This window comes from Phocoena phocoena, chromosome 5 (genome assembly GCF_963924675.1).
Source record: "Phocoena phocoena chromosome 5, mPhoPho1.1, whole genome shotgun sequence".
NCBI classification, from domain to species: domain Eukaryota; kingdom Metazoa; phylum Chordata; class Mammalia; order Artiodactyla; family Phocoenidae; genus Phocoena; species Phocoena phocoena.
Genome location: NC_089223.1, coordinates 47,381,323 through 47,408,473, shown reverse-complemented (window position 1 = coordinate 47,408,473; position 27,151 = coordinate 47,381,323). Strand labels below are relative to the sequence as shown.

General features: G+C 45.1%; 1 protein-coding gene across 1 annotated transcript in view; it reads left to right on the top strand.

Moving 5' to 3' along the window:
• The first annotated feature begins 4,380 nt into the window (after positions 1 to 4,380).
• Positions 4,381 to 27,151, top strand: part of PARM1 (prostate androgen-regulated mucin-like protein 1) — a 37,261-nt gene continuing 14,490 nt past the window's right edge. The window contains exons 1-2 of the mRNA XM_065877216.1: positions 4,381 to 4,414; positions 8,620 to 9,315. Coding sequence (XP_065733288.1) covers positions 4,381 to 4,414; positions 8,620 to 9,315 — 730 coding nt within the window. The remainder of the gene's footprint in view (positions 4,415 to 8,619; positions 9,316 to 27,151) is intronic.

The following is a 27,151-nucleotide window of genomic DNA, read 5'->3' as shown; positions in this document are numbered from 1 at the left end:
TTACAAACATGGGGCCCAGACTTCAAAAACACCCTTGCATTTCCCAGTACAATACAGTGGGATGGTTATAAGGTTAGCCTGGAGCCCGACAGTTTCAGGTTCACGCTTCGGCTGTGCCATGTACTAGCTGTGTGACCTTAGGGAGGTTGCTTAACTTTTCTGATCCTCTGTTTTGTCATCTGTGAAACCAAGATAACAGTGGATATTACTATTGAAGAGATGATGCATAGAAAGTGGTCAGCACAGTGTCCTTCATAGAGTCCTCAGCTCATTCTCTCATTCATATATAGGTATATATTTGAATTCTTACTGTGGATCAGACAATGAGGATATGTGGTGAGCAAATCCACTACAGTCCCCACTCCATGTGACTCTTAGAGTCTAAAGGGCGAGGCATGCATTAAACAAAGCTTCCCATAAGTGATTACCTAGCTACGTGCCAATTTCAGTGCTATGAAGTTAAGATACAAGGTGCTCTGAGCACATAAAGAGTTGAGGCTGGAGGAGGGGGGTGGATTTAAAGAATCAGCAAAGGCCCTTAAGCTAACACTAAAGGATGAATAGGAGTAACTCAGGCAGGCGTAAGAGGGAGAGCTGTTGAGGCAGAAGGACTAGAGTACAATAGAAAGCTGGTTTGGGGCTTCCCTGGTGGCACAGTGGTTGAGAGTCCGCCTGCCGATGCAGGGGACACGGGTTCGTGCCCCGGTCTGGGAAGATCCCACATGCCGCGGAGCGGCTGGGCCCATGAGCCATGGTCGCTGAGCCTGCGCGTCCGGAGCCTGTGCTCCGCAACGGGAGAGGCCACAACAGTGAGAGGCCCGCGTACTGCAAAAAAAAAAAAAAAAAAGCTGGTTTGTTCTGGGATCTGGTGGGGAGCAAGCCTGAAGAGGCAACACTGGGCTTGGATCACAAAGAGCCTTCTAGGCCTCAGTGGGGATGTGAAGTTTTATCCTCTGTGCAGGCTTCCTTTCCTCCCCTCCACCCTCAAAGGGGAGTGACATGGTCCAGTTGGCCTTGACCGTTAGCAGTTCCTTAGCGTGCAGACCTTCAGCAGCTGTCGGGTCTCTGCGAGGCAGGCCTGGCGTGATCCCCCGAGACCGCAGGCCAAGGCACCACTCGGGCTGACTTGGCCGCCCAGGAGAGCACTTGACTGTGTTTTGATCGAATTTCACCGAATTTGCCAAAGCTTTGTCACATGTTTTCTCAGGCACTTGACAAGCCAAGGGCAGGAGAGGACATGCTGTGGGGGATTAGGGGGAGAGAACAGGTGAGCAACACAGGTAATCAGGCCATCTGGGACTCTGGCACTGACCCAGTTTGCTGCTCACAAAACCCAGGAAGAAGTGACAGTTCAGGGCACTCATTATCCAGCGGCTGCCAACGTTGCAGACCTATCTTCCTGACACCCAGTTGGGCAGGAGGCAAGAGCGCATCCACAGAACGCAGACTCTCCACCCTGGAATATCCTGTAACTCCCTTCAGCACTGGGAGAACTCGCCTACCTGTCCCAGCCATCAGCCCCCAAATCTCTCTTCCTAGCAAGGCAAGAAACCTGGACTCAAGCCAGACCTGTTTTTTTTTCACATATCAAAGGATAGTACACCTGGAAACAAATAGTTTTCTATCCACCTAAGAATCTGCTTTTCTTCTGAACAACAGTCTGGCAGCTATGCTTACAACATAAAAGCTTTAATTTGACCAAACTTCAGGAAAGACTTCCATTTGTAAATTTACAAGGAGGAATTTCAGATTAAGTTGGCCCTTATACCCCTAGATCTCTCGTTTGGGCCAAGTCTGAGAGATTTCCTCCTTTGAGTCACTCCATTTCAGGCACGTGAGCCTGTCACTGCCTGGGCACGGACACCATGTCTGGTAAAGTCACCTCTAATTTAGCGGTTAATGGGTTCAATTTCTTTATTCTATTTACTCTGCCATTTCTCAAGGAAATATTAGAACTAATTCTTTTCTTCAGAAAGTAGCTCTCCTTTGGGTGGGAAGGTGTATGGGGCACTACATTATTTTGGGGGGGGGGGTTGGTTTTGTTTACTTTTACTTTTAATGACTTTTTGGAAGTATAGTTGATTTACAATATTGTGTTAGTTTCAGGTATACAGCTAAGTGATTCAGTTATACATATGCCTATTCTTTTTCAGATGCGTTTCCCTTATAGGTTATTACAAAATGTTGAGTATAGTTCCCTGTGCTATACAGTAGGTCCTTGTTGGTACATTATTTTAACCTCTTTAGCTGTGCAGTCTCACATGGGCTCCTCCTTGCTTATTCTATAATGGTGGTTGCTAAAGGACGTTCTACCGGCCTTCTTGAGGCTGGGCACAGTGTGCTGGTGGGGAATTCTAATTCTGGCCCTGTCTCTACGTGATTCTTTCCAGGCAACACTGCCCAACTTCTTCTCTTCGATGTGTAAGGTCAATTACATCACTTCCCCTCCCTGTGTCTGTTCCCTCATTTATCAAATGAGGGGTTGTAATCATGCATCACTTAGACCCTCTCTAGCTCTAAAAAATTTTTTGAAATCCTGGGATATATCCTTAGCCGTTTGAGTTAATCAATTTTGTAGTCCTGTGGAAACACGGGTCCTACCTATGATAAAGCAGAAATGATATTTCCTCAGGCTATCTCAGTGATTCTCAATGTTGAAACCAATGGGATGGCATTTGGAGATGGAGCTTCTGGGAAGTAATTAGGGTTAGATGAGGGCGGGGCCCACATCATGAGATTAATGTTCTTATTAGAAGAGACACCAGAGGGCTTTCTTCACCACCCTCTCCCCCAAGCACATACCAAGGAAAGGCCATGTGAGGTCATAGCAAGAGGGTTGCCACTTACAAGCCAGGAACAGAGAGCTCTCACAAGAACCTGATTGGCCCACATCAGACTTCTCAGCCTCCAAACTGTGAGAAGCCAATTTCTGTTGTTAAAGCCCCCTAGTCTATGGTACTTTTTTCTGGCAGCCTGAGCCAACTAGGACAGCAAGCATTCTCTAGGATAGTCATGGCGCCTGAGCCTTGGATATCTTCATGATAAAAGTCATGGCTCCTGAGCCTTGGATATCTTCATGATGAAAGTCATGGCGCCTGAGCCTTGGATATCTTCATGATGAAAGTCATGGCGCCTGAGCCTTGGATATCTTCATGATGAAAGTCATGGCGCCTGAGCCTTGGATATCTTCATGATAAAAGTCATGGCTCCTGAGCCTTGGATATCTTCATGATGAAAGTCATGGCGCCTGAGCCTTGGATATCTTCATGATGAAAGTCATGGCACTTGAGCCTTGGATATCCTCATAGCACCTGAGCCTTGGATATCTTCATGATGAAAGTCATGGCACCTGAGCCTTGGATATCTTTATGGCGCCCGAGCCTTGGATATCTTCATGATGAAAGTCATGGCACCTGAGCCTTGGATATCTTCATGGCGCCTGAGCCTGGATATCTTCATGATGAAAGTCATGGCGCCTGAGCCTTGGATATCTTCATGATGAAAGTCATGGCGCCTGAGCCTGGATATCTTCATGATGAAAGTCATGGCGCCTGAGCCTTGGATATCTTCACGATGAAAGTCATGGTGCCTGAGCCTTGGATATCTTCATGATGAAAGTCATGGCGCCTGAGCCTTGGATATCTTCATGATGAAAGTCATGGCGCCTGAGCCTTGGATATCTTCATGATGAAAGTCATGGCGCCTGAGCCTTGGATATCTTCATGATGAAAGTCATGGCGCCTGAGCCTGGATATCTTCATGATGAAAGTCATGGTGCCTGAGCCTTGGATATCTTCATGATGAAAGTCATGGCGCCTGAGCCTTGGATATCTTCATGATGAAAGTCATGGCGCCTGAGCCTTGGATATCTTCATGATGAAAGTCATGGTGCCTGAGCCTTGGATATCTTCATGATGAAAGTCATGGCGCCTGAGCCTTGGATATCTTCATGATGAAAGTCATGGCGCCTGAGCCTTGGATATCTTCACGATGAAAGTCATGGCACTTGAGCCTTGGATATCCTCATAGCACCTGAGCCTTGGATATCTTCATGATGAAAGTCATGGCACCTGAGCCTTGGATATCTTTATGGCGCCCGAGCCTTGGATATCTTCATGATGAAAGTCATGGTGCCTGAGCCTTGGATATCTTCATGGTGCCTGAGCCTTGGATATCTTCATGACGACCAACCCTCATGTACTCAGAGCAATATGGAATGTATCATCGAACAGGCAAAGCAGAGGCTTTTAATGCCTTGTCCAAGTGAAGACGAGCAGCGTTGTCCCACAATTTCTATGCATTGCTGTTTGTTAGGAGTCGGAATTACCTGAACGAGACTGCAAAGTACTTTAAATAAGTACTAAATAGGTAGCCACGGGAATGACCACCTCCGTCCTCTTTGGAAGCAGGAAGGGTAGGAGTTATAAAAGTATACGAGTCAGAATTAAACAAGAAAATGGATGTCTCCAGCCACAAAACTAATTCTTGCAGCATGTCATTTTCAGCACTGTAATGATTTCCATAGTACAGCTTTTAGCTCCACTGGAAATGGCAATGCAGGTGTCGCCCTAAATGTCATTTGAAAATGACTTTGTATATTTTTGCATTCCACAGTCCCCATACAATATTTATTCATCTTTCCTTGGAGCTCCCAATGCAACTTGCTTGTAATTCCATAAGATGCTTATCACATCATATTACAGAAAGTTGTGTGTCCTTTCTGTTCTGTTAGATAGTGAACTCTTTGAGGGTAAGGCCATGGACATAGAAGTTACTCAATAAAAGCTTGAATGAATGAATGAAGTCTTGCTCCTTTGCATATGACTCATTCTTCATTCATCCCAGAATTCCAAAGACTCTGACTCAGCTGCCAGACTAAGGCTCTACCTTCATCTGCCCACCTATTATATGATACTATAAACAGTAGTTAAACATTGTCTTTTTTTGGGGGGGCCTCAGAATCTTTAATGAGCTATGAGAGCTACCAGGATGCAAAGCCAGTATGCGCTAAGGTCACATACGAAGATTTGATATTTTCATAATATTTGTCCCAACTGTTGTTTTGTCCATATTTCAAAGACCTCTTGACCTATATTCATCCTGAAATTGTTGACACTTCACAGCTCCCAAAAGTCAGCCACAGAAACATGGACTATTATGTGGTTTAATTTGGGAGGTGTGCCCCCAGTTTACTAGGAGAGTAACTTTCCTGTAGTTTACGGTCTTGACCAACACCCTTAAATAAAATTAAACCAATCAGCTTGGCAGGGGTCAGGTGAAAGCCCATCAGAAATGAACACGCAACATCGCTAAAATGATAAGCCACTGGAAAATACAGTCAGTACACAGAGAACTTTTCAGGATCCCATAGATGGATGGAAACTGTAGCTTTATACACAGATATCATGAATTAGCTAACAGAAGTCCCTCTGTCGTGATACTTACTGATTAAAATGTAACTTCCTCTCAGAAAAAAAAATTAAACCAATCATTTTGGTAACAGTCCGAGTGTTAAATTCAGTTAAATATTGAGAAAACTCTGTTTTCAGGTTAAATTCTATAGCGCAATTTTCCATCAGCTACTGAGCCTGTCATGCAGATGAATGAAGAAGTGAGCAGATCTTATCCCAAATGCTTACATCCCTCTGCCTTCCTCTTTTCTCCCTTCCTCTGTGTGAAAATCTGGCCCATTTTTTTTTCCCTCATGAATCTTGATCATGTTTGGCTGTTACCTATTTGCTACCCCCAAGGAAATCTCCTCAGAGTTTGGAGAGTTAAATAACAACAAGACATCAGGCATCAGTGTATGTTGTGGTGGAAGGACAGAGGTTGACATTTTAAGCAAGTTTCCTGCCTTCAAATAACACCAGGTAGGCAGCCAGCCCCCCCGGCAGCTATGATGGATGTGGCCATACTAAGTGATGTGTTGAAGGGAGTAGAGAAATACTGGGGTATTGTTTTAAATAAAGTTCCTAGGTTAATTCATTTTTCCATGCTCCCTCTTTACCTCCCTCCTTATCTCCCTTACTCTCTCCTTTCCTCTCTCCTTCCTTCCTCCCTCCCTCCCTCTCTTCCTTCCTTCCTTCCCCCCATCCTTCCTCCTTCCCTCAAGTACTTATTGAGCAATTATGATGACCCAGGCACTCTTCTAGGCTTGGAGGAAACAGCAATAAATAAACCAGGTCCCTGTGCCCTCATGGAGCTTACATTCTGGTAGAAGAGAGGTAAATTAGGCAAATAAATAATATGTAGTTTCAAGAAGAAACTACTTTATTTTATTTATTTTATGAAAAATAAAAATGAGCAAAGGGTGGGACAGTTCCTCAAAAAATTAAACATAAAATTACCATATGAACCACCAATTCCACTTTTGAGTGTATAGACCCCAAACAATTGAAAGCATGGTCTCAGACAGATATTTGTGCACACATATTCAGAGCAGCATAATTCACAATAGGCAAAAGATGGAAGAAACCCAAGTGGCCATCAGTGGATGAATGGATAAACAAAATGTGGTGTATACATACAATGGAATATTATTTCGCCTTAGAAAGCAAGGAAATTCTGGCTATAACATGGATGAACCTTGACAATATTTTGCTAATAAGTGAAATAAGTCAGAAACAAAAGGACAAATATTGTATGATGCTATTTATATGAGGTACCTAAAGCAGTCATATTCGTAGAGATAGAAAGTAGAATAGTGGTTTCCAGGAGCTGGGGAAAGGGAAGAATAGAGAGTTATCGTTTAATGGGTACAGGATTTCAGTTTGGGAAGATGAAAAAGTTCTGGAGATGGATGCTGGTGATGGTTGAAAAATAGTGAAAAGGTACTTAGGGCCAATGAACTGTACACTTAAAAATGGTTAAAATGTTATGTATATTTTAACAATCAAAAAATCTTTTAAAAAATAAGCAAGGGGAAGGCGTAGGAATGACTTTGGTTAGGACTGTCTGGGGAAGGCTCCTCTGAGGAGGAGCTGACATTTGAGTAGAGATCAACTAGAATGATGATGAGAATATGGGATGATGACATAGGGGAGTAGTTTTGGATTTTGTTCTAAGCACAACCTTGGGAAGGTTTTGGTCAGTTAATCTGATTTGCCACTTTAAAATATTATACTGGCTGCCATGTGAAAAGTAGACTGAAAGGAAGAAATCTGGAAGCTAGAAGACCAATTAAGAGACTGTGGCAGGGCTTCCCTGGTGGCGCAGTGGTTGAGAGTCCGCCTGCTGATGCAGGGGACACGGGTTCATGCCCCGGTCCGGGAAGATCCCACATGCCGCGGAGCGGCTGGGCCCGTGAGCCATGGCCACTGAGCCTGCGCGTCCGGAGCCTGTGCTCCGCAGTGGGAGAGGCCACAACAGTGAGAGGCCTGCGTACCGCAAAAAAAACAAAAAAACAAAAAAAAACAGACTGTGGCAGTTGTCTAGACAAGTGACTGGTGGCTCAGGTGATGTTGAGATAATAAGGGAGGTGATGAGCAGAGATTGGATGGGGATATCTTTTTAAGGTAGAGTCATCATGATTTGCTGATGGATTGGATGGAAGAGGGACAGTGAGGGAAAGAGATGCATTAAGGATGATATCTGGGTTTTCAGCTGAGTAACTGATAGGTCTTGCCATCCACTGAGATGGAAATGACTAGAGGAAAAGCTAGCTGGGGAATGGTAAGGGGTGTGGAGAGGCAATCAAGAGATGTGTTACATAAAAAGTGAAATCATAAACTCAGGGTCTAGCAGAGTGCTAGTACATAGAAGCCATTTATTAAATACTTGAATGAATAAATGAATGAATGAAACTGAATGGGTAAATGGAGGTAGGGAGGAATGAAGAAAGGAAACTAACTCTAAATTTTACAAAATATGAAAGAGAATATTTGGCGAAATGACATGATGGTAAAGACAACAGGCTAGAATTTGGGAGAACTAGGTTCAAGTCTAAGAAAACATTTCCAAACTTCAGATTCCTTCTTCCTCTCAGCTTTTAAGCTGGGACCTCCCCCTTTACTCCTCCACAGGAAATGTGCTCACAGCTTTATTCACCCCGGTGGACAAGCCCATAACCCTTGCATCCCTGTACAAGGTTGCGGAGCTTACAACCCTAACAGGGAGCAACCAATCAGTGAGCTCCTACGGCAGGGAACAGCCAATCAATGAGCTCCTCTGACAGGGACGAGCCAATCAGTGAGTGGTTGGCTTTGCACTCACCAACCATGCCTTTCCCCCACACCCATCACACAGGCTGGGCATCCCCGCAAGCATTGTGCGACAGCTCCCTCGACTGTCCAGACCAATTCTCATAAAATCAGTTCCGCAGAGTGTCTCGGTTTTTAAGGGCCTGGTTTTCAGCAAGCAGAAGACAAGGTTAGTTCATGCTGTGTACTGGCTGAACTTGTGTTGACCGATCCACTAATTGCTCCTGCAGAGCCTTCAGGCTGGTTCCTACTGATAGTCACCAAGGGAGGAGAGAGCAACAGTGGGAAGAAAGTATTTTTAAAGTCACCTTCACAATTACAGAGGCACAGTGTAAAATGAGAAAGACGTGAAAATACTGTAAAACGGCCTCGCCGCGCAGGTTTTCGCACATTAACCACCTTTGTACTGGCTCTTCTACAGGACTGAGGCTACAGAGCGCGTCTGAATCAGCTTTCTCGCCTGTTTCTCTTCCGGCAAAGAGCAGCCCACCAACGGCCTTCTCTCCGCAAAGCCCTCCCGCTTCCCCTACCGGTGGAACACCCAGCAACTCGGTTCTCCCAGATACAGCATCGGCCCGGACATCTCCATCCGCCAAGAACGTCTCCACAGAGCCCAGAGAAGAGGAACCCACCAGCCCAGCCTCCAACTGGGAGGGCACAGACACAGACGCCTCACCAACAAGCAGTGGGGTCCACTTAACACCCACGCTCGAGGAACACACTTCAGACACTCCCGAGGCCAGGGTGGCAGCTACAGGGTCGCAGCCCCCCGTTGAGTCTCCCGCACTCACCTCCCCTCAAGCGCCAGCCTCATCACCTTCACCCCCATCAACCTCACCAGCAGAGGAGGTTCCCTCTGCCTCTGTGAGCACCAACCATAACTCCGCTGAGGCCAGCACCAAGCCCACAGGAGCTCTAACCCCATCAGAGCCCCCAGCGGAGGAGCACATCTCTGGCCACATAGCCACTTCACATGCCCCCGCCGAGCCAGTGCCCACCGAGACCACGGCCCAAGCAACTGTGCCCCCCAGAGTGACCTGTATGCTGATAGACACGGAGACCACCACTGCCCCCCCCGGGGTGATCATGCAGGAAGTGGAGCATGCACTAAGTTCAGGTGAGTCTCTGGCTAGAGCACATGGCCTTGATGACACTGAGGTGCTACGAATGCCCTTCTTCAGCTAACCAAACACAGTGGATTAAGTTTGAATTTTGGAGTGCAACACCTAGCTGAATTATAATTCGTAAGAATTTCCACAAGTGCAAACTTTACTTTTAGTCTCTTAATAAGTCCCCCATGATAGTTCATTAAATTGTGGCCAATCTTTATAATTTGTCTTCACATATGTCTTCATGTATGTAAACCAATGAGACTGGTTAAGCAAAGGCTTTGGGTTGAGCTTCCTAGGTTTCAGTTCTGGCTCCTGACCTTGGGCAAATTACTTCATCAGGGTGCCCTTATTTTTCCTCATCTGTAAAATTAGGGATAAAGAAAGCTGTATCATACATGGTTCTTGTGGAGATTAAATGAAATGACATACAAAGTGCCTAGAATAGTTCCCGGAAGAGAGTAAGAACTCAGGAAATGTCAGTTGTTATTATGATTTTGCTCGATGTATTAATGCAGTGTTTACCTCATGGAAACAGTCAAAGAAAGTAGGGCCGGGGGTGGAGAGAATGTGCGTATTCTTTAGAGTCACTGATATATTTCATGGGAAAGACAACAACTTTTGTGGAATGTCACGTTTGTTTTTATTCTCCCAGCAGCCCTGTAAAGTTAGTATTATTTTTATCTTGATTTTGCAGTCTTGGAAATTATGATAGAGAGAGATTTAGGGTCTTTTCTGAGGTCACATGCATCTGACATTGAGGTGAAGTCTGGAAACTTCAGGGCACTGGGCAGGAAAAGGCCTTAGTAGGAACATTTGGCCTCTTGATTAAGAAACAGTGAGGTGAGAGCAGCCAGCAGATGAAGGGGAAAATGGAGCTTTAGGCCCTGCCTAAGTCATCTTGCCAGGGGCCATGGACTCAGAGGGGAGAATTTGGGACTGAGCCACACAGCACCAGCTGGGGTCAAAGAAATGGCTGTGACTGAGGAGAAATTAACATCTTTTAACAAATAATTGATAAACAACCATTACGAATGGAAACTCTGGTAAACAGCGGAGGTGGGGAGAAACAGAGCTCAGATTAACAAGACGTAACTCCTCATGGAAGAGCTCACAGTTTACTAAGGGATAAGGTCCCAAAGAATTGCAAATTCTTATTTCAAAGGCCCAGTGTATATCAGTGAGAGTCCCAACGAGAGAGAGAGAGAGAGAGATGCAATCAAACTGGGCTAAAGGAATGAATTACAAAGGTACAGCTGGTGGTGTGTAAGAAAACCACAGGGGATCATAACTGCAGAGCTGTCATGAGTCAGACCTAGGAGGAGAGAATAGTAACCAGAACCCAGAAGGAGGGTCTTGTAGAATAGACCACCCTGGGAGGAGTCGGGACTCTTGGGGGAGGGGCACAACTAACTCGAGGTTAACCTCTGGGAGTGAAGGGAATCTATACTCTGCCCTCCCTCTCCCCCCCTACTCTGATATGCAGCCAGAAGCCAAGGACAAGGAAGCCCATTGTGGTGCAGACAGTTCAGCCTCCTGGAGGGCAAGTCAGAGAGCAAAGTAGAGAAAGGTGGAGAGTGGATCTGCAGAGGCAAAAGGAGGGAATCCGGCACTCGCCGTCCAATCATAGCTTCCTCTGCGTAGCCCCGTCCCCATTAGCGCCCTGTTTGTACCTCCGGCCAGTACTTAGCACGCTGTGTTTAGATGTGTACTTTCTGTCTTTACTTTCTGCCACATCCCCACTTTCTGTCTGATACTTTCCATGCTGCCAGCATGCAGGGAATATCTCAAGAAGGGACTCGGTACCTGGAGGAGAGTGGGTGTTGACTTAGGGTCCTCAGGTCCGTCCCTAACAAAGGTGCCATCCAAGAACAGGCTTGAGGCAGTGGCCTCATCTCTTCCCTTTCCTAGTTCAGACCTCACCACCACCTGCACCACTTTTTCAGTTTTCTAACTGGTTTCCCTTCCTCCAACCTCTGCCCCCTCCAGGATACCATAGACATGGTGGATCAACATACTTGAGCACAAATTCTGACCTTGGCATGCAAGAGACTCCCTAATGTGGCGTAACCTACTACTTTTTCCAAGTCCCTCAGTTTCATGGGCTAGATTATCCAAGACAGCCCTGTTCCACTGTTCTGGCTTGTGTTTTCGACCATGTGTCTTGATTTCCTCAACTCAAAGCCAGCAGGGCTAAGAGACACAAAATTAGTGACAGAGCTGGGTCATGAACCAGAACTTTATAGTTCTAGGGAATATGGCCCCCGGTAAGAACTCCAGGGTAAATGAATGAAGGAAAGATTGCTTGACTTGAGAGGAAGGTGTGACAGGTCAGAGGGAGATCACTGAGCATGGCCAGTGTACATTTCATAGACCCAAGGGGATTCATCCCTTATGATCTATTAATCAAAGAATATCTATTGTGCATCCACCAGGACCCGGTGCTTGATGCAAAGAAGTGTTAATAAGCGGAAGACCTGTCCTCTGAGATTTTACAGTTTAAGTAAAAAGAAAGGACACCAGTAACTCTTAACACCACTCAGTTTCTGATCTGAGAATGAACCAGGGTGGGTGGGAGGATCTTTGAGCAGATGTGATACAAGCTATTCATTTCAAGGGTGAAGAAATTGCGTCCCAGAAGTTTGGAGTGACTCACCCAAGGTTACACCGCCCAGGGTAAAGAAGACCCAATGGTGGTTTAAATCCTTTAAACCACCATTGGGTCTTCTTTAAGCACCAGCATTGCCGCCCTGCTCCACCATCAGCCCAGCAGACTAGGCGGCAGGCACCCTGTGACACTGTGCTCACAGGTGACTATCTGCAGATGTTTTTGTTTTAGAGACCCTTGTGCTGCTTTCATAGCGGCAGTAATCATACTGCACTTTTGTTGAGCACGTTGTCTTCTTCTGTATGAGTTCACATAGCATATTTCTATAATCCGAAGACTTGTCCATTCAACAAGTATCCAGACATAGTCACCAATAAATAATTCAAAAACAAGGTAAATGTTATGGGAGTTAGATTTGACTGGCGGGATTAGGGAAGGTTTCATGATAGAGGGAGCACATGAACTGAGTTGTAGGAGATGAAGGGAATTGCGGCCCGAGGAGAAGACAGGGCAAGGGGAGATTCAGGCACCTATGTGCTACACATACCTGGGTGCAGAATCCAGCCGGCAGTTGCAAGCACGGAAATTGCTCTGGTCGGGGTATCTGGTACCCTCTATACTGCCAGCTCTGAGGGTTAAATCTTAGTCCTGGCATACCCGACCTAGCAGCGGCATTTGACACGGATGGTCACTGCCCTCATTTTGAAGCACTGTTTCCACTCGACCTCCAGGACCGTCTCTCTTGGTTCGTCACACTGCTCCTTCTCCGTGTCTGTCGCCTTACTTCACCCCCTCACCTTCCTACACTGGAGCACCCCAGGGCCAACACTGTCTTCCTCTCCTGCAGCTCTCCACACGCACGCTCTCCTCTTCTCCCCACACTCACTCCTGAGATGACCTCATCACATCTCGTGACTTAAACCAAACGTAAAATAGATAACTAGTGGGAAGCAGCCGCATAACACAGGGAGATCAGCTCGGTGCTTTGTGACCACCTACAGGGGTGGGTTAGGGAGGGTGGGAGGGAGGGAGACGCAAGAGGGAGGAGATATGGGAACATATGTATATGTATAGCTGATTCACTTTGTTATAAAGCAGAAACTAACACACCATTGTAAAGCAGTTATACTCCAATAAAGATGTAAAAAAAAATACAAAATAAATTTAAAAAGAAAAAAAATGCCATCCACATGCTGATAGCCCGGAGATGTAAAATTCTATCCCTGTTTTGTTTCATTGAACTAAAGACATGTCGACACCCAGCTGTCAGCTAACTCATGGTCTCCACTTGGGTGGCTCTTAGGCATTTCAGATGTCATACGGATCAGATGAATTACTGATTTCCTCACCCCTCCGTCCAGTCCTCCCTCAGAAACTGTGGAATAATCCTAGACTTCTTTCATCTCTCACATACGCTGCATCTGGTCCCTCAGAACCCAGTTTCCTCTCACCCCTCGGTCCTCTCTCACGTGTGGGACTTTAATACCCCTGTAACTGATCTCACTACTCACCACACCCTTGCCGGAGCGACCCTTTTCAAAACCCAGGACAGATCCTGTCCCTCCTCAGCTCTAACACTCCATTTGCTTGCCCTTCTGAATCAGAGTAAAAGCTGAAGTCTGTCATGCCTGCGGTGCTTAGCACACTTGGAACCCGCCCTGCCTCAGTGCTCTCACCTGCTTCCACTTTCACCAGCAAACACACTGCAATCTTACGGCTTCTTGAACAGACCGCAGACACTCTTGCCCCAGGGCCTTTGCACTTACCATTCCCTCTGCCTGAAACATTTTCCTGCTAGGTCTTCAGTGGCTCGCTCCTTGTCATCAGGAAGGACTTTGTTCAGCTGTCATCTCCTCAGGAGCCTTTCCTCATACCCCTCTCTGAAACAGTAATCGCATCGCCATGGATCCCTTTATCCTGCTTTACTTTCCTTTTAATCACTTACCACTTGCTGACATTATCTCATTTATTTGCTGAGTAGGTGTCTGCTTTCTGCCACTAGACTGTCAGCTCCATGAAAGCAAGGACGTTGCTCACAAACGGGAGGATGTAGGTTACATCCCCAACCCCTGAGACAGAGCCTGACACGTGGTAGACTTGAAATGACACTTGTTGGATAAATGTATGAAAGAGGCAATCAGCCAGTGCCAGGGAAGCTGTTTAATCTCTCTGAGCCTTGGTCTTCTCACCAATAAAATGGGATAAGGGTAGTCTCCAAATGATGGGGTTATTAAAAAGTTTAGTTGAGATAAGAAACTAAATACCCCTGTAACTGATCTCACTACTCACCACACCCTCACCAGAGAGACCTGGCGAGGGTCTATGTACAGCACAGTGGCTGTTGAGCTATGACTCTGTTGATGTCTATGCTTGTTATTTTACTATTATTTACCACTATCATCATTATTGTTATTATTTTGCTGTTGGGATTGCTATTATCATTGTTACTGTGTTTATCATAATGAAGACTGCCCATCATCTTCAACGAACTCTTATTGAGCTCTCACTGTGAGTCAGGCATCTGGCTAGACAGTGAGGATTTGGCCATGAATGAGACAATCGCCACCCTTGTGGCGTTTACAGTGTCGCGTGTACCCAGCATGGCGAGTAGCCTATGGATCCCAGGATGGATCCCAGGATGTGTGGAGGAAGACATTGCAGGAGAAGCTGGAAGGAAGATTTCAGGACAAGTGTTAGAGGACCCTGAGTAACAGGATGAGGCAAATTACTTTACTTGACAAGCCATTGATAGTCACCAAAGGCTTTTGAGGCAGAACATGTTCAGAATTATACTTAAGAATATTCAACTGGCAGGAATCCATGTACGTAAACTGCAGGGAGTTCAGGACTGGTAACACGTAGACCGGTTTATACCTGGTTTCCGGTTGGCCATTGTCACTGACAGACCATGTCATTTAGCTGCTCTGACTTTAAGCTCTCTTCATTATACACTGAACACAAGAGAGACAATCTTCCAGGGGTTTTGTTGTTGTTGTTGTTGGCTTACCATACCACAAAAATTGTTTACTAGAATTATCCAAGGCAGAAGGAATGAGATTCACATTCATATGAGGCTTACTGAGAATATACGTGTTCTAAGAACTGGGCTCGTGACTCGCACAGGTAACCCTCCATCTAATCTTCAGAACGTTCCAGCGAGGTGAGCTGGATGGTGTATCTCTGCTGTAGGTGACAAAACAGGCACAGAGAGGTTTAGCGACTTAAGTCCTCACTTGAGTGACCAGGCCAGGATTCAAATTCAGTTCTCCTGAGTGACCCGAAGTCAGGTCTTCCTTCCACTGAACCCATCCTAGCTGAATTCGTAGAAATGAAAAGTTGGGAAGGACCTACGGCCTCCAGACCTGCTGTGGACATGAACCACATGGGATGTTGTCAAATGCCCAGGGCTGCCAGCTGGGCCTGAGGGGTGGAGCTTCCCGATGGGAGGAGAAGCAGATGGTAGCCACAGCCATCCAAAAGCAGCTGTGCAGAAGAAACGAGTTTTCATTGTCGTTTTTCAGTTTTTGTTTTGCTTTTAAAGGAAAAGAGACAGAGATGTGATGTGTTAAATATGGATCGTCTGGGTTATTAAATCAGCGCTCTTCAAGGGTGGAAGCTATGACTACAGTATGTTTGTGACGTCCTGAACTGAACTGAATGGTGCTGTGTGAATGCTTAAGGGATAAACCGATACTGCCCACCAAGTTATACCCGAATCGTCCCCAATTCCTACACATGCAAACTTGAAAATTATAGTCTCTCGGCTTGTTGCAGACTGGGTATTCTCTTTTGTCTGTAAGATCCAAGTGGCCCCTGGTCTTACGCTGTCCTATGCTTTCCATTACAAAGAGAAGGACTCATAATTGTGAAAATGGGTGAAGGCCTTTGAACTTTAATTTGCTAGTCTGACTCCAGATTTATTCAGTACGAACTGTGCTAATAAATACCCTGAAAGAAAGGACACCAGGCAGGCACAGATATCTAATCCTCTCTGCATCCATACCTGCAAGGGACTTTCAGCTGTCAAAACACCTCCTTATTCCAGACCCACTCTTAGGATAAATATAGATTTGAAAAATGAATTAACTCCTAGAAAAGGGGGAAGAATCATTTTTAAAGTATACATAGAAAGATTTTAGGAATAAAAAAATATATATGTGTTGTAAGTAATACAATAGTAAGTTAATGACCATTATATTTCGATGATCTATTCAAAATATATTAAAGGGGGAAATGAGGATTTAACAAAAAAACGTAAAAGAGCATTAAACATTTATTGATCAGATTCTTCCAGATTGCCCAAAATATATCAGAAAGCAATAATCCTAAAAAATATTGTATGTATCCTAGACTCAGTTTTACAAATATTAAATCATGACGTGCCCAGGCCTGGCCTCTAACAGTGAATGGTGCCAACATCTTTTAGTCCAATCCTCCTTCCTTCTCTGTGTTCTTTCCATCACCGAGAACTGTTGGTTTGAACTCTTAGTAGGTCCCAAATTCACCCACTTCTCTTCACTCTCATTCTCATGTCAAAGCTCCCATAATCCCACCACATCTCTCTTTTCCCATCATGCTGGCTCCTATCTTTGGTCCACGTGGACTGCAAGGCTGACAAGAGTATGGATTATAAATCCTCACTCACATTTTTTCTTTTGTGCCCAATTCTTTAAACTTAAGCTAAACCTCTAAGCTTGCTTACAGCAGGTAAACTCCCATAAGGAGCTCCAACTGTCAGATAATATTTCAGGTCAAAAAAAGATTCTAAATTCTTGTCTCTACTACTTTTATTTCTCCTTTGGTTTACTTTTACTGCCTAAATCTTAATCCGGTTTTAAAATATTTCCAAAATATCCTTCGAAAAATATATGGCAAGGTAATAAAATCAGCTAGTTACCATTGGTATTGTTATCTAGTAGCAATGCAACTCCATCACATACTTTGTCTCATTACATTTAGAGACTTTGTCTCCATGGAACACTTTCTTTTCTTCTGCTTCAAATATTTTCACTAGTCACATATGACTAAAGTGATTTTGGAAATACTTCACTGAGAAAGTGGAATTTAGCTTGTAAGCACAGCTGCTGATATGATAAATGAATCTATGGCTTGTTGGCTCACTGGGAAAACTGGTTGGAATATTCCCGATTCCATATCCAGACTGAACTTACTGTAATCTGACTCAGAAGAGCATGTCTTTTTTTGTTCAAAATAATAACAGGAAAGTGAGACCAGATCAGCACTAACCGATGGTCTTCCTCAGAAAAGGTGCTAGAACATCCCCCCCTGAAGTGGGTTGAGTCAGGAGTATTGCATGAGGAGAACACATTATGGATACTAAGTTGATATTGTCCTCGGTATGCCTTGTTCTCTGGTCCTGGGAAAGAAAAATATCGGCCAGTAAGAGACAGAGTTTTATTTAATAGCATCTTGCTTTTATCATCAGACCCACAGGCCTTCAGGGATAGAACACGGGCTCAAAATTTAAGGTGAACTTAGGTTAAAGTCATAAAATCTCAGTAAGTCCATGAAGGGGGCCATCAAAAACACTTTGCCATATTTCTGTTTGGTGAAATTATGGCGTCATTTCAAAGCCAGGCTCTAGGAGGGTAAGAATGTTACTTGTAGTACGAACCTTGGCATCAGACTGCCTGGTTCAGATCTCACCAATGCCATTTACTAGATGGATGACCTGGCAAGTTTATTCATCACTGAGTGTCACATTTTTCTCATCTGTAAAATGAGGGTAATAATAGTACTATAATTGCCTTATAGGATTCTTTTTAGAGTTAAATGAGACAAGTATCTAAAGAGTCCCTTACATCGCACTAAATAAATGTTGGCTGCTCTTATTATTACAGTCGGGTCCCTAATTCTCAGTGTGGTTACCAGCAAGAGTTTGACTCTTCTAGACTTTGTGTTTTGTTAACTTGAAAGAATAAAATGTTTGTGACAACACTTCAAGACTCCCAAAAGGATTATTACTGTAAAGATTAGGTAATCAAGATCCATTTTAGCACCTGCCTATAACACAATACAGAAAAGGATAATCCAAAAAGTGTGAAAGAGAAAAGTAACTATGTTCACATTGGAAATAGTAGCACTTTCATGAAACTTGGAAAATCCAAAGCTAAGGGTTGAAGAGTGCATACAACTAGAGATTTCTAGCTGGGAGAAAATAAATCATGGAGGAGGGAGGATACAAAAGCTGAGCCTACAGGATTTTGCCGAGGCTCCATTTGCACCTGAGGGTGGGGGATTAAGAGCTGGAGGTTGCCTTCTTCCCCTAACTGGCATCAAAGTTTGGAAATTATTTTCTTTCCAAAGTTTTTAACTCTAAAACCTTGGGATCCTGAGTCTGGGAGAAATTAAAGCTTGGTAAATAAAATACAGTCTCCAAAAGCAGGTTCCTACCTTGCCTAGGTGATTAATTACATGGAGGCAAAGTTAAATTAACTAATGATTCTGCAGAGATCCTCAAGTCCTTGGGCTGCAGGAATTATAGTGTCACTGCCCTTTGTCAAGATGTTGAGACAGGTGACCTGAAACTGACTCTCTGCTCCCTAGCGAGAGTCATTTTTCCATGATAAAAAATGATAAACTTGCACACTGCAAGTTTATCATTGCAAACAGGGTTAGGACTCTGTCTTGGGCCCTAAGAAGTTCCTCCCTTCCTTCTTGCCGTGTCCTTGGAACCAAGAAAATGCCAGCATGGAAGGCCTTACTTGCCAAGGCTGATGAGCCTCAAAGGGGTCTGAGCCTTCACCTGCAGACTAGATGAGTCTCAAAAACGGCATATACCAATTTTTCTGGTTTATTTTCCCCTTCAGTATTGTTTTATCTGTGGTCATGTTTCATTTTCATCACTGGAATACTGAAGAGATAGAGGAAATACTAAAGAGAACAACCAAAAAACCTTCTTTTTCTGTCTTTATGCAGGTAAATGGCACCTGCGATACATGCTTCTCCCCTCTCTGTGGGGAATTTGCAAAGGGATGACTTCAGAGTTGAGATCCCCAACTTGGCCCCTTAAGTTGAAAGTCAGAGGCTACAAAAGGCTGACTTCTCAGCCTACACATATCTCCTCCTTCCCACTGCCACACAGCTAGTTGTTCCAGTATCTTTTTTTTTTTTTTTTTTTTGCAGTACGCGGGCCTCTCACTGTTGTGGCCTCTCCCATTGCGGAGCACAGGCTCCGGATGCACAGGCTCAGCGGCCATGGCTCACGGGCCCAGCCGCTCCGCGGCATGTGGGATCTTCCCGGACCGGGGCACGAACTCGCGTCCCCGGCATCGGCAGGCGGACTCTCAACCACTGCGCCACCAGGGAAGCCCTCCAGTATCTTTTTGATACTCTCAAGGCTAATTGCATTAAAGATACTCCGATAGCAGAGAGATGTCAGGATTTCTTTCCCTCTTTCTGATTTGACTCCAGAATAGAAATATCTTTGTCCTTCAGTCAAAGGATTTGGTGACCTAACGTGATACTGCTCACCCACTCACACTATAGATCAGAATTTTCACAAGAGGAGAAGGAGACTTCTCCTCATCCAGGACAAACAGTAGAGGGGATTCTCTGATCTTTTTTTTAAATTATTCCCCAGAAATCTCTCCAACATGTCCATCTCCCAGGATGTCCCTCCATCCCTCAAGAGGTCTAGGGTAGGTCTGACTCAGAGCTGAGATCCCCATTCATGTCAAGGTAACTTTGAAAGAGTTATGATATAAGGCAACTTTGAAAGAGTTATGATAGGCTTATAAAGCCAGGCACTGTGACTCTGCCCTGCAGGAAAGAATGAGAAGCAGAAACTGACACGAAGCATGTTTAGGGACAATGATCAGGGCTTAGTTAGCATCAGGGTCTTAGAAATACAGTCTCTGTTCATGTCTGCCCTGCTACCCCGGGGGTTGGGTAAGTCAGGACAGCTGACTCGTCCTTCTGTGCCACATTTCCCCGGTTTTGACCTCCACCAAGAAGCAGTATTCATGAAGCTGCCACATTCCCTAAAGTAGTGACAGGCGTTGACACTGGCCCTGATGACCCCGACTCTCTGCCCTCCATTCTTCCTGGCCTCCTCCAGGGGATCTGAGGGCTGTGATCTACCCCCAATCCAGCATCTCACCCCGAGTTTCTTTGTGAAAATTTGGTTCGTGGGAGCAGTGTTCCCAAAAGTATGATTTAAGTCCCTACACAGGTAGTATGCAAGAGGATGAACCTTCTTCATTCTAATAAATCTATGTTTTTGTTTCAGTATGAATTTGAAAAAAGACTAAAATAACACATCAAACTCATGATTTCATAGCTATCATTGCTTAGGGTGTGGCTATATGTAGTCAGTATCTAAAGAAAAATAATTTAATTAAAAGACAGATATTAGGGCTTCCCTGGTGGCACAGTGGTTGAGAGCCCGCCTGCCGATGCAGGGGACACAGTTTCGTGCCCTGGTCCGGGAAGATCCCACATGCCACGGAGCGGCTGGGCCCGTGAGCCATGGCCACTGAGCCTGCGCGTCCGGAGCCTGTGCTCCACAACGGGAGAGGCCACAGCAGTGAGAGGCCCGCATACCGCAAAAAAAAAAAAGGACAGATATTAAGAAAATAATAGTATCAGTGATGTGGACATGGCAAAAATCATGAGAGTGGTATAGAGATGTTTGAATTTTGAAAACATTGTCGTGACATAGAGGATGGGGTCTTGTCTTTGTTCATTGCCTCAGCTATCAGTGGCTTAAGGCTTTTACTTGGGATAAGACCAAGAGGTAGAAAATTTAAAAGAAGGCAAACCAGGAATTCAAAGGTATCTAGTCGCAGCTCTGCCACTGATGGAGTCTGATCTCAGCCAAATCTCTTAATTTCTATGTTATCATCTGTAAAATGAAGGGGTTAGAGGCAATGAACCTTCTTAATTTCCTTTCAACAGTAAAATTACATTATTCCATTGGTCATGATCAGGCTGGAAGCAAAACCTGAGCTTCAGATCCGCAATCATTTCGAATACTAGGGCTGGCTCCGATCTTTTCTGGATTCAGGTTTCTTCCTGGCTTCAGAGTTTTTATGGGTAAGAGATGCCCAGAGACTGAGACCTTTGTAATGCACTTCATGATGGACAAAGCATTTTAAATACACTGTTTAATCTGTAAAAGCACTCTGAGAGGAAGCAAGCGATTCATCAAAGTTGGGCACGTAGTAAAGAATAAACATCAGTGGGCTTCCCTGGTGGCGCAGTGGTTGAGAATCTGCCTGCCAATTAAGAGGACACGGGTTCCAGCCCTGGTCTGGGAAAGTCCCACGTGCCGCGGAGCAACTAGGCCCGTGAGCCACACTACTGAGCCTGTGCGTCTGGAGTTTGTGCTCTGCAACGAGAGAGGCCGCGACGGTGAGAGGGCCGCGCACCGCGATGAAGAGCGGCCCCGGCTCTCCGCGGCTAGAGAAAGCCCTTGCACAGAAACGAAGACCCAACACAGCCAAAAATAAATAAATAAAATTAAAAAAAAAAAAAAAAAAGAATAAACATCAGTTGTGTGAATGATTGAACGAATTCTCACTTTACAGGTAGAGATAGGGACACAAATGAGGCCATAGAGGCGCAAAGGAGTAAAGCGACTTGCCCAAGACTGTTCAGCTAGTGCATGTATAAAGCCAGTCTTCACGCCAGGTCTTCTGGTCACAGAAAGTAGAGAAGCATAAGTTTGGGGAATCCAGCCTCAGAGGTTGAATCCCATTTCTGCGTACTAACCAGCTGAATAGATTTTTGTTAACTGCTTTTGCTAAATTCCTAAGTGGAGATACCTACCCCGCTCTGCCTAGCTCAGTGCCTGGCACAGGGAACTGCAGTAAAGGATGGCTGCTGAGACTTTTACGACCACGATTGTTTTTCTTAATGCTTTTATTACTGTTCTTGGCACAATACTAGAGCTGTCCCCTGAGAAATGTTGTTAGGCCAAGACTGCATTCAGTCTTTAAGGAGAGTCTGTTAATAGCATACAGATGTAGGGGTCACCCCTGTTTCGGGAAGAATTCTTACTCTCCGTGGGCTCCTTTTGGTCTGGAGAGCACTGAATGAGAGGAGTGCTCCCTGACGCGATGTTGATGGGAAGCTGCTGTGTGGACATCAGCTTGTCAGGATGCTATAGGGAAAGGGGATGAGGGGCACTGTTTGCTATTCTTAGAAACCCAGCCTAGTTTACATTACAGGTGTCAAAGGAGAGCTGGGGTTGGGCGACCTAAACAGGTAGTTATAAAAAATTCCAGGTGGGAACGAGGCTTCATTTGTGTTGGGAAAGATTGTGATTGTAAGTGAAGTAAGGAAATTTTAAAACCATGGTAACCAGGAACTGTGCCGACTTGTGTGCCCCGTTTGGCATTGATTACAAACCTGTGCTCCCTGCATCCTTCAAGTACAGCTATGTGCCTGCAGGAGAGAGAAATGAAGAAAAAAGAAACACACACTTGCTTGGGTGAATGCAAATCTTTTATTATCTCAACAGAGATTTGTGTTTCTAGTATACATTTTTAACTATATGCTACACAAGTAGGTAAAATGCTTTTAGATAAAAGTAAAGCCAGTCCCCAAACCAGGGCTTCTGATGACAGGAAGTGGAAAAGTATAGATATCAGGGATCCTGCCCAAAGTTTGAATCCCAAGTCTGCCCACTGACCAATCCTGCAAACTAACTAGCTTTTAAGAAATAGTATAAACATGAAGTAAAAGATTCCAATTGTGGTCATATTTGACTAATTTTAATAAAGTTTACCTCTGCCACTGTGTGAAGAAATGATTAAGCAGTACTTTAATGATTTAAAGATTTGAGGGGATGGGGCAGCAGAGAGAAGGACTAACACGGAGACAAACTTGGATCGTGCTAATTAAAAGCAGTTCTGTATTGGGCTTCCCTGGTGGCACAGTGGTCGAGAGTCCACCTGCTGATGCAGGGGACACGGGTTCGTGCCCCGGTCCGGGAAGATCCCACATGCCACGGAGCGGCTGGGCCCGTGAGCCATGGCCGCTGAGCCTGCGCGTCCGGAGCCTGTGCTCCGCAACTGGAGAGGCCACAGCAGTGAGAGACCCACGTACTGCAAAAAACAAAACAAAACAAAAAAACTGTTCTGTATCATATTTGCATGCAAGCTGTATGCCTTATAAAGGAGTTTTAATTTTGCATCATAACTACTTATAAAGTTCAATTTAACAAATAGCTACACTTTCATTAGAATCAGTTATTTTATTTTTTTTCTTTTTAATGTCCTTTATTTTTTAATTTCTTTTAACACCTTTACAATTGCTTTACAATGGTGTGTTAGTTTTTCTTTAACAAAGTGAATCAGCTCTACATATACATATATCCCCATATCCCCTCCCTCTTGCGTCTCCCTCCCACCCTCCCTATCCCACCCCTCTAGGTGGTCACAAAGCACCCAGCTGAACTCCCTGTGCTATGCAGCTGCTTCCCACTAGCTATCTATTTTACATTTGGTAGTGTATATATATATCCATGTCACTCTCTCACTTTGTCCCAGCTTACCCTTCCCCCCAACCCGTGTCCTCAAGTCCATTCTCTACATCTGTGTCTTTATTATTCCTGCCCTGTCCCTAGGTTCTTCATAACCTTTTTTTTTTTTTAGATTCCATATACATGTGTTAGGATATGGTATTTTTTTTTCTCTTTCTGACTTAACTTCACTCTGTATGACAGTCTCTAGGTCCATCCAAGTCTCTACAGATGGACCAATTGCATTCTTTTTTATGGCTGAGTAATATTCCATTGTATATATGTACCTCCATCTAGCTGGTTCTTGCCTAAAAATTTCATTGCTCTCTGTCCAAGTTCAGCCCATCCTTTAGAGAACATCTTCATTCCCACCTCTTCCCTACTCTGGCTTTTTTTTGCTGTACGCGGGCCTCTCACTGCTGTGGCCTCTCCCGCTGCGGAGCACAGGCTCCGGACGCGCAGGCTCAGCGGCCATGGCTCACGGGCCCAGCCACTCCGCGGCATGCGGGATCTTCCCGGACCAGGGCACAAACCCGTGTCCCCTGCATCGGCAGGCGGACTCTCAACCACTGCGCCACCAGGGAAGCCCCGCAGACACATGCGTTTAAAGAGGAAGAATTCCTCTGAGACAGAACGTTCCTTTCCTCTTGGTGACCTTGACTGAAGAAGCCACCACGCTCTCTGAAGTGGCCACCTGCTCCTATTTTCTGTTTCTTACCTATTCTCTAGATGGGAAAGAGGAAAGAAAAGAGTAAGAACATTGAAAAACAGTCCAGAGGTTTTGTTAAAGACTTCTCAAAATAGATCAGACACACACACGCGCATACCCAGGAACTTGGTCAAAGCATTTACACGGGCATTCTAAACAAGCCTGACTGATGAATTCCCAATGAGATGTAGTCCGGAAGTCATCCACAGATAGCAGCAAGACACTCACCTTCTTTTATCATCCTGAGAACACCCCACCGTCACCTCCCCTGTCCCTGGCTCTCTCAGAGCGATAACTTTTTTAAAGAGCCTAGGAAAGCTCTTTCTTTTGGAGGTCATTCGGGTTCATCCTATCACATCCTAATATTCTCATTTTTGGATATGATTGGCAAGTATCCTGCCAAAGAGGTCAGATGAAACGTTTCTTTCATGTTTAAAATGGGGGGGAAATCCCTCAATGAGAAGAGTCCCCAGGGGAACATTTGAGGTTTGGGAACATTGCTAAGCCCAGGAAGACAGGAGGACACCTTTAGGACAAGTGACAGGGAGGTAGTCTGGACAGGAGCAGAGTCCCTTCTAGTGTGGAGGACGTCCTGTGTCTGCGAAGGACTAGCTGAAGCGTAGTAAAGAGAGGCAGGTGTTGGGGGCGGCGGAGAGAGCCTCTAAATGATGTCATAGTTTATTCCAGGACTGCACGGGCACAGAACAGAGTCGAAGCAGGGCAAGTGATGCCCTCCAGGGAAACCCTCTCCCTCGGGTAGTCTGACCAGGTCCAACCAGAAGCGTGGGCTTCTGGGATTTTGTTCTGGTTACTTCAAGGATATTTTCTGACTTTAATCAGACAGAGAGTCCTAAAATAACTCTCCTCCAGCTCAGTCGTCCATGGGGACTCGCAAGCACACACTGGGGCGGTTGGACCATAGCTGTAGAGTCATAGGAGTAGATGCCGAGGTAAGACCTGGAGCAGGGGTTCCACGATGGACAGGTGGAGAGGCGGCTGCTTGGGGACCTTCTTAGCACAGTGACTAGTCTCCAAAACTGCCAGTTATCTTTTTTATTTTTTTTTTGCGAGTATTACATTTAATAATTCAACATTAAAAAAAATAATTTAAATACCCACTATGGGCTAGAGACTGTGCCCAGTGCGGAGAGTTCAGGGAGAAGGGGGATAAGATGCAAGATGGATATGATTAGAATCTGTCTGGGGAAGCTCAAAAATACAACACAGAGTGTTTAAGAGAAGCAGACACAAAGAGCTGAAAACACACAACAACACTACAGCTTGCTTGGGGGTGTCAGGAAAAGCTTCCCAGAAGGGTTGATCTTTAGTTGTCATAAAGAAAGTGTAGGAGCTGGCCAAGCTGAGAAAAGGGCCAGGGATGTCACCAGTATATTAATGATTAAACATGCAAAACCTAGGAAATAGTCCTGGGTTCAAATGACAGCTTAATCATTTACCAGCTTATAAAACCTGAATCAAGTTCTTAAATCTCTCCGAGCCTTAACTTGCTCATCCATCAAATGGGAATCATTCTCTTCATCTCATAAAGAGAATTCAATGAGATGGGAGCTGTAAAGTTCTTGGCCCAGCACCAGACGGAAGTAACCACCCACAAGTGTAGAACAGATCATTCTTTAGCCTGTTCTGTTTTTCTGTTCTGAGTTGTTATGAAAGTGGGGAAATGGCCCCCTGAGAAACCCCATCAGAGAGACCCAGACTTCAAGGAGGCTTTGGCTCGTGGCTCTTCAACAGCCCTCTGGTCAGGCAGAACGTGTTGGCACAGTGGAATATTCTAGCATCTCGGCTTAGAAAATACATAAATTTCCTCCGGTTCTCTCTTAATTTCTTCTGGTTCCAGGGCTTCACAGAGTGAATCACACCCAGTCTGAAACTCACACATGCCAACAGGGAAGATGAGGAAGACAGAAATGCCAGCCACCTCCCCATCCCCCATCCCCAGGGCACTGCTCACCCAGTGTACACACCTTCCTCATAGGGCAGAGCTTCCCTGCCCTAGCCACACCTTCCTCATCTTTCCTCTCCCTGCCCTGCCTCGAAAGAGGAAGTAGGAGAAGGGGAATTCCAGTTTATTTTTTTTTCCTTATAAATGGTATTTTAATTTCTGCTATTATAGTAATAACCCATCCTATGACTGACACATACAAAATGCAGTCATTAATTAATTAATACATTTTTTGAGTTGACTGAATGCTAATGAAAATACAGATAAAAGCAATACCCTGTTGTATTTTTTTTTTTTCTTTTTAACATCTTTATTGCAGTATAATTGCTTTACAATGGTGTGTTAGTTTCTGCTTTATAACAAAGTGAATCAGTTATACATATACATATGTTCCCATATCTCTTCCCTCTTACTTCTCCCTCCCTCCCACCTTCCTTATCCCAGAGAAAAACAAATACCGTATTCTAACACATATATATGGAATCTAAGGGGGAAAAAAAGGTCATGAAGTATCCAGTTTACTTTAAACAGAACTCAGGGGGAAATGGCATTTGTTTTCACAAGGAGGAAATCAGGCCTTTTCGGTTCCCGCAGAAAGTCCTGCTACCCTTGGCTACTGTCAGCTCAGCAAACCCCTCAGATGCTCAAACCGGGATGCCCTGAGGCGTGGAACTTCCCAGCATGAACTTCCCGGCTGCTTCGGAGGGGGGCAGCTGCAGCTGCCGTGGAGGTGAAAGCGAGCTTAGGACACAAGCCCTCCCAGGCTGGGGGCCTGATGAAGCCCTTCTGGTTCCAGAAGACCCTTGCCCCCACGGTGGCACCCTCTGAGAAGAGCTGGTGGGTGGCAGAATAGTTAAGGAGGTGGCCCGAATATTTAAGTACCATCTATTTCACCTCACACGTTTTGGCCTCCTTTGGGGCAATATGAACCCTCAGAAACACCCCTTCGCTCAGCTGCCCTCAAGGGCCCATGGGGGGAATCACCTGCTAATTCCATCTCTTGTTGCACGGCTGTCCTTTGTGAACAAGAAGGGTGGCCTTGAAGAGCCCTGTTTGAAGACTGGTCTACACAGAGA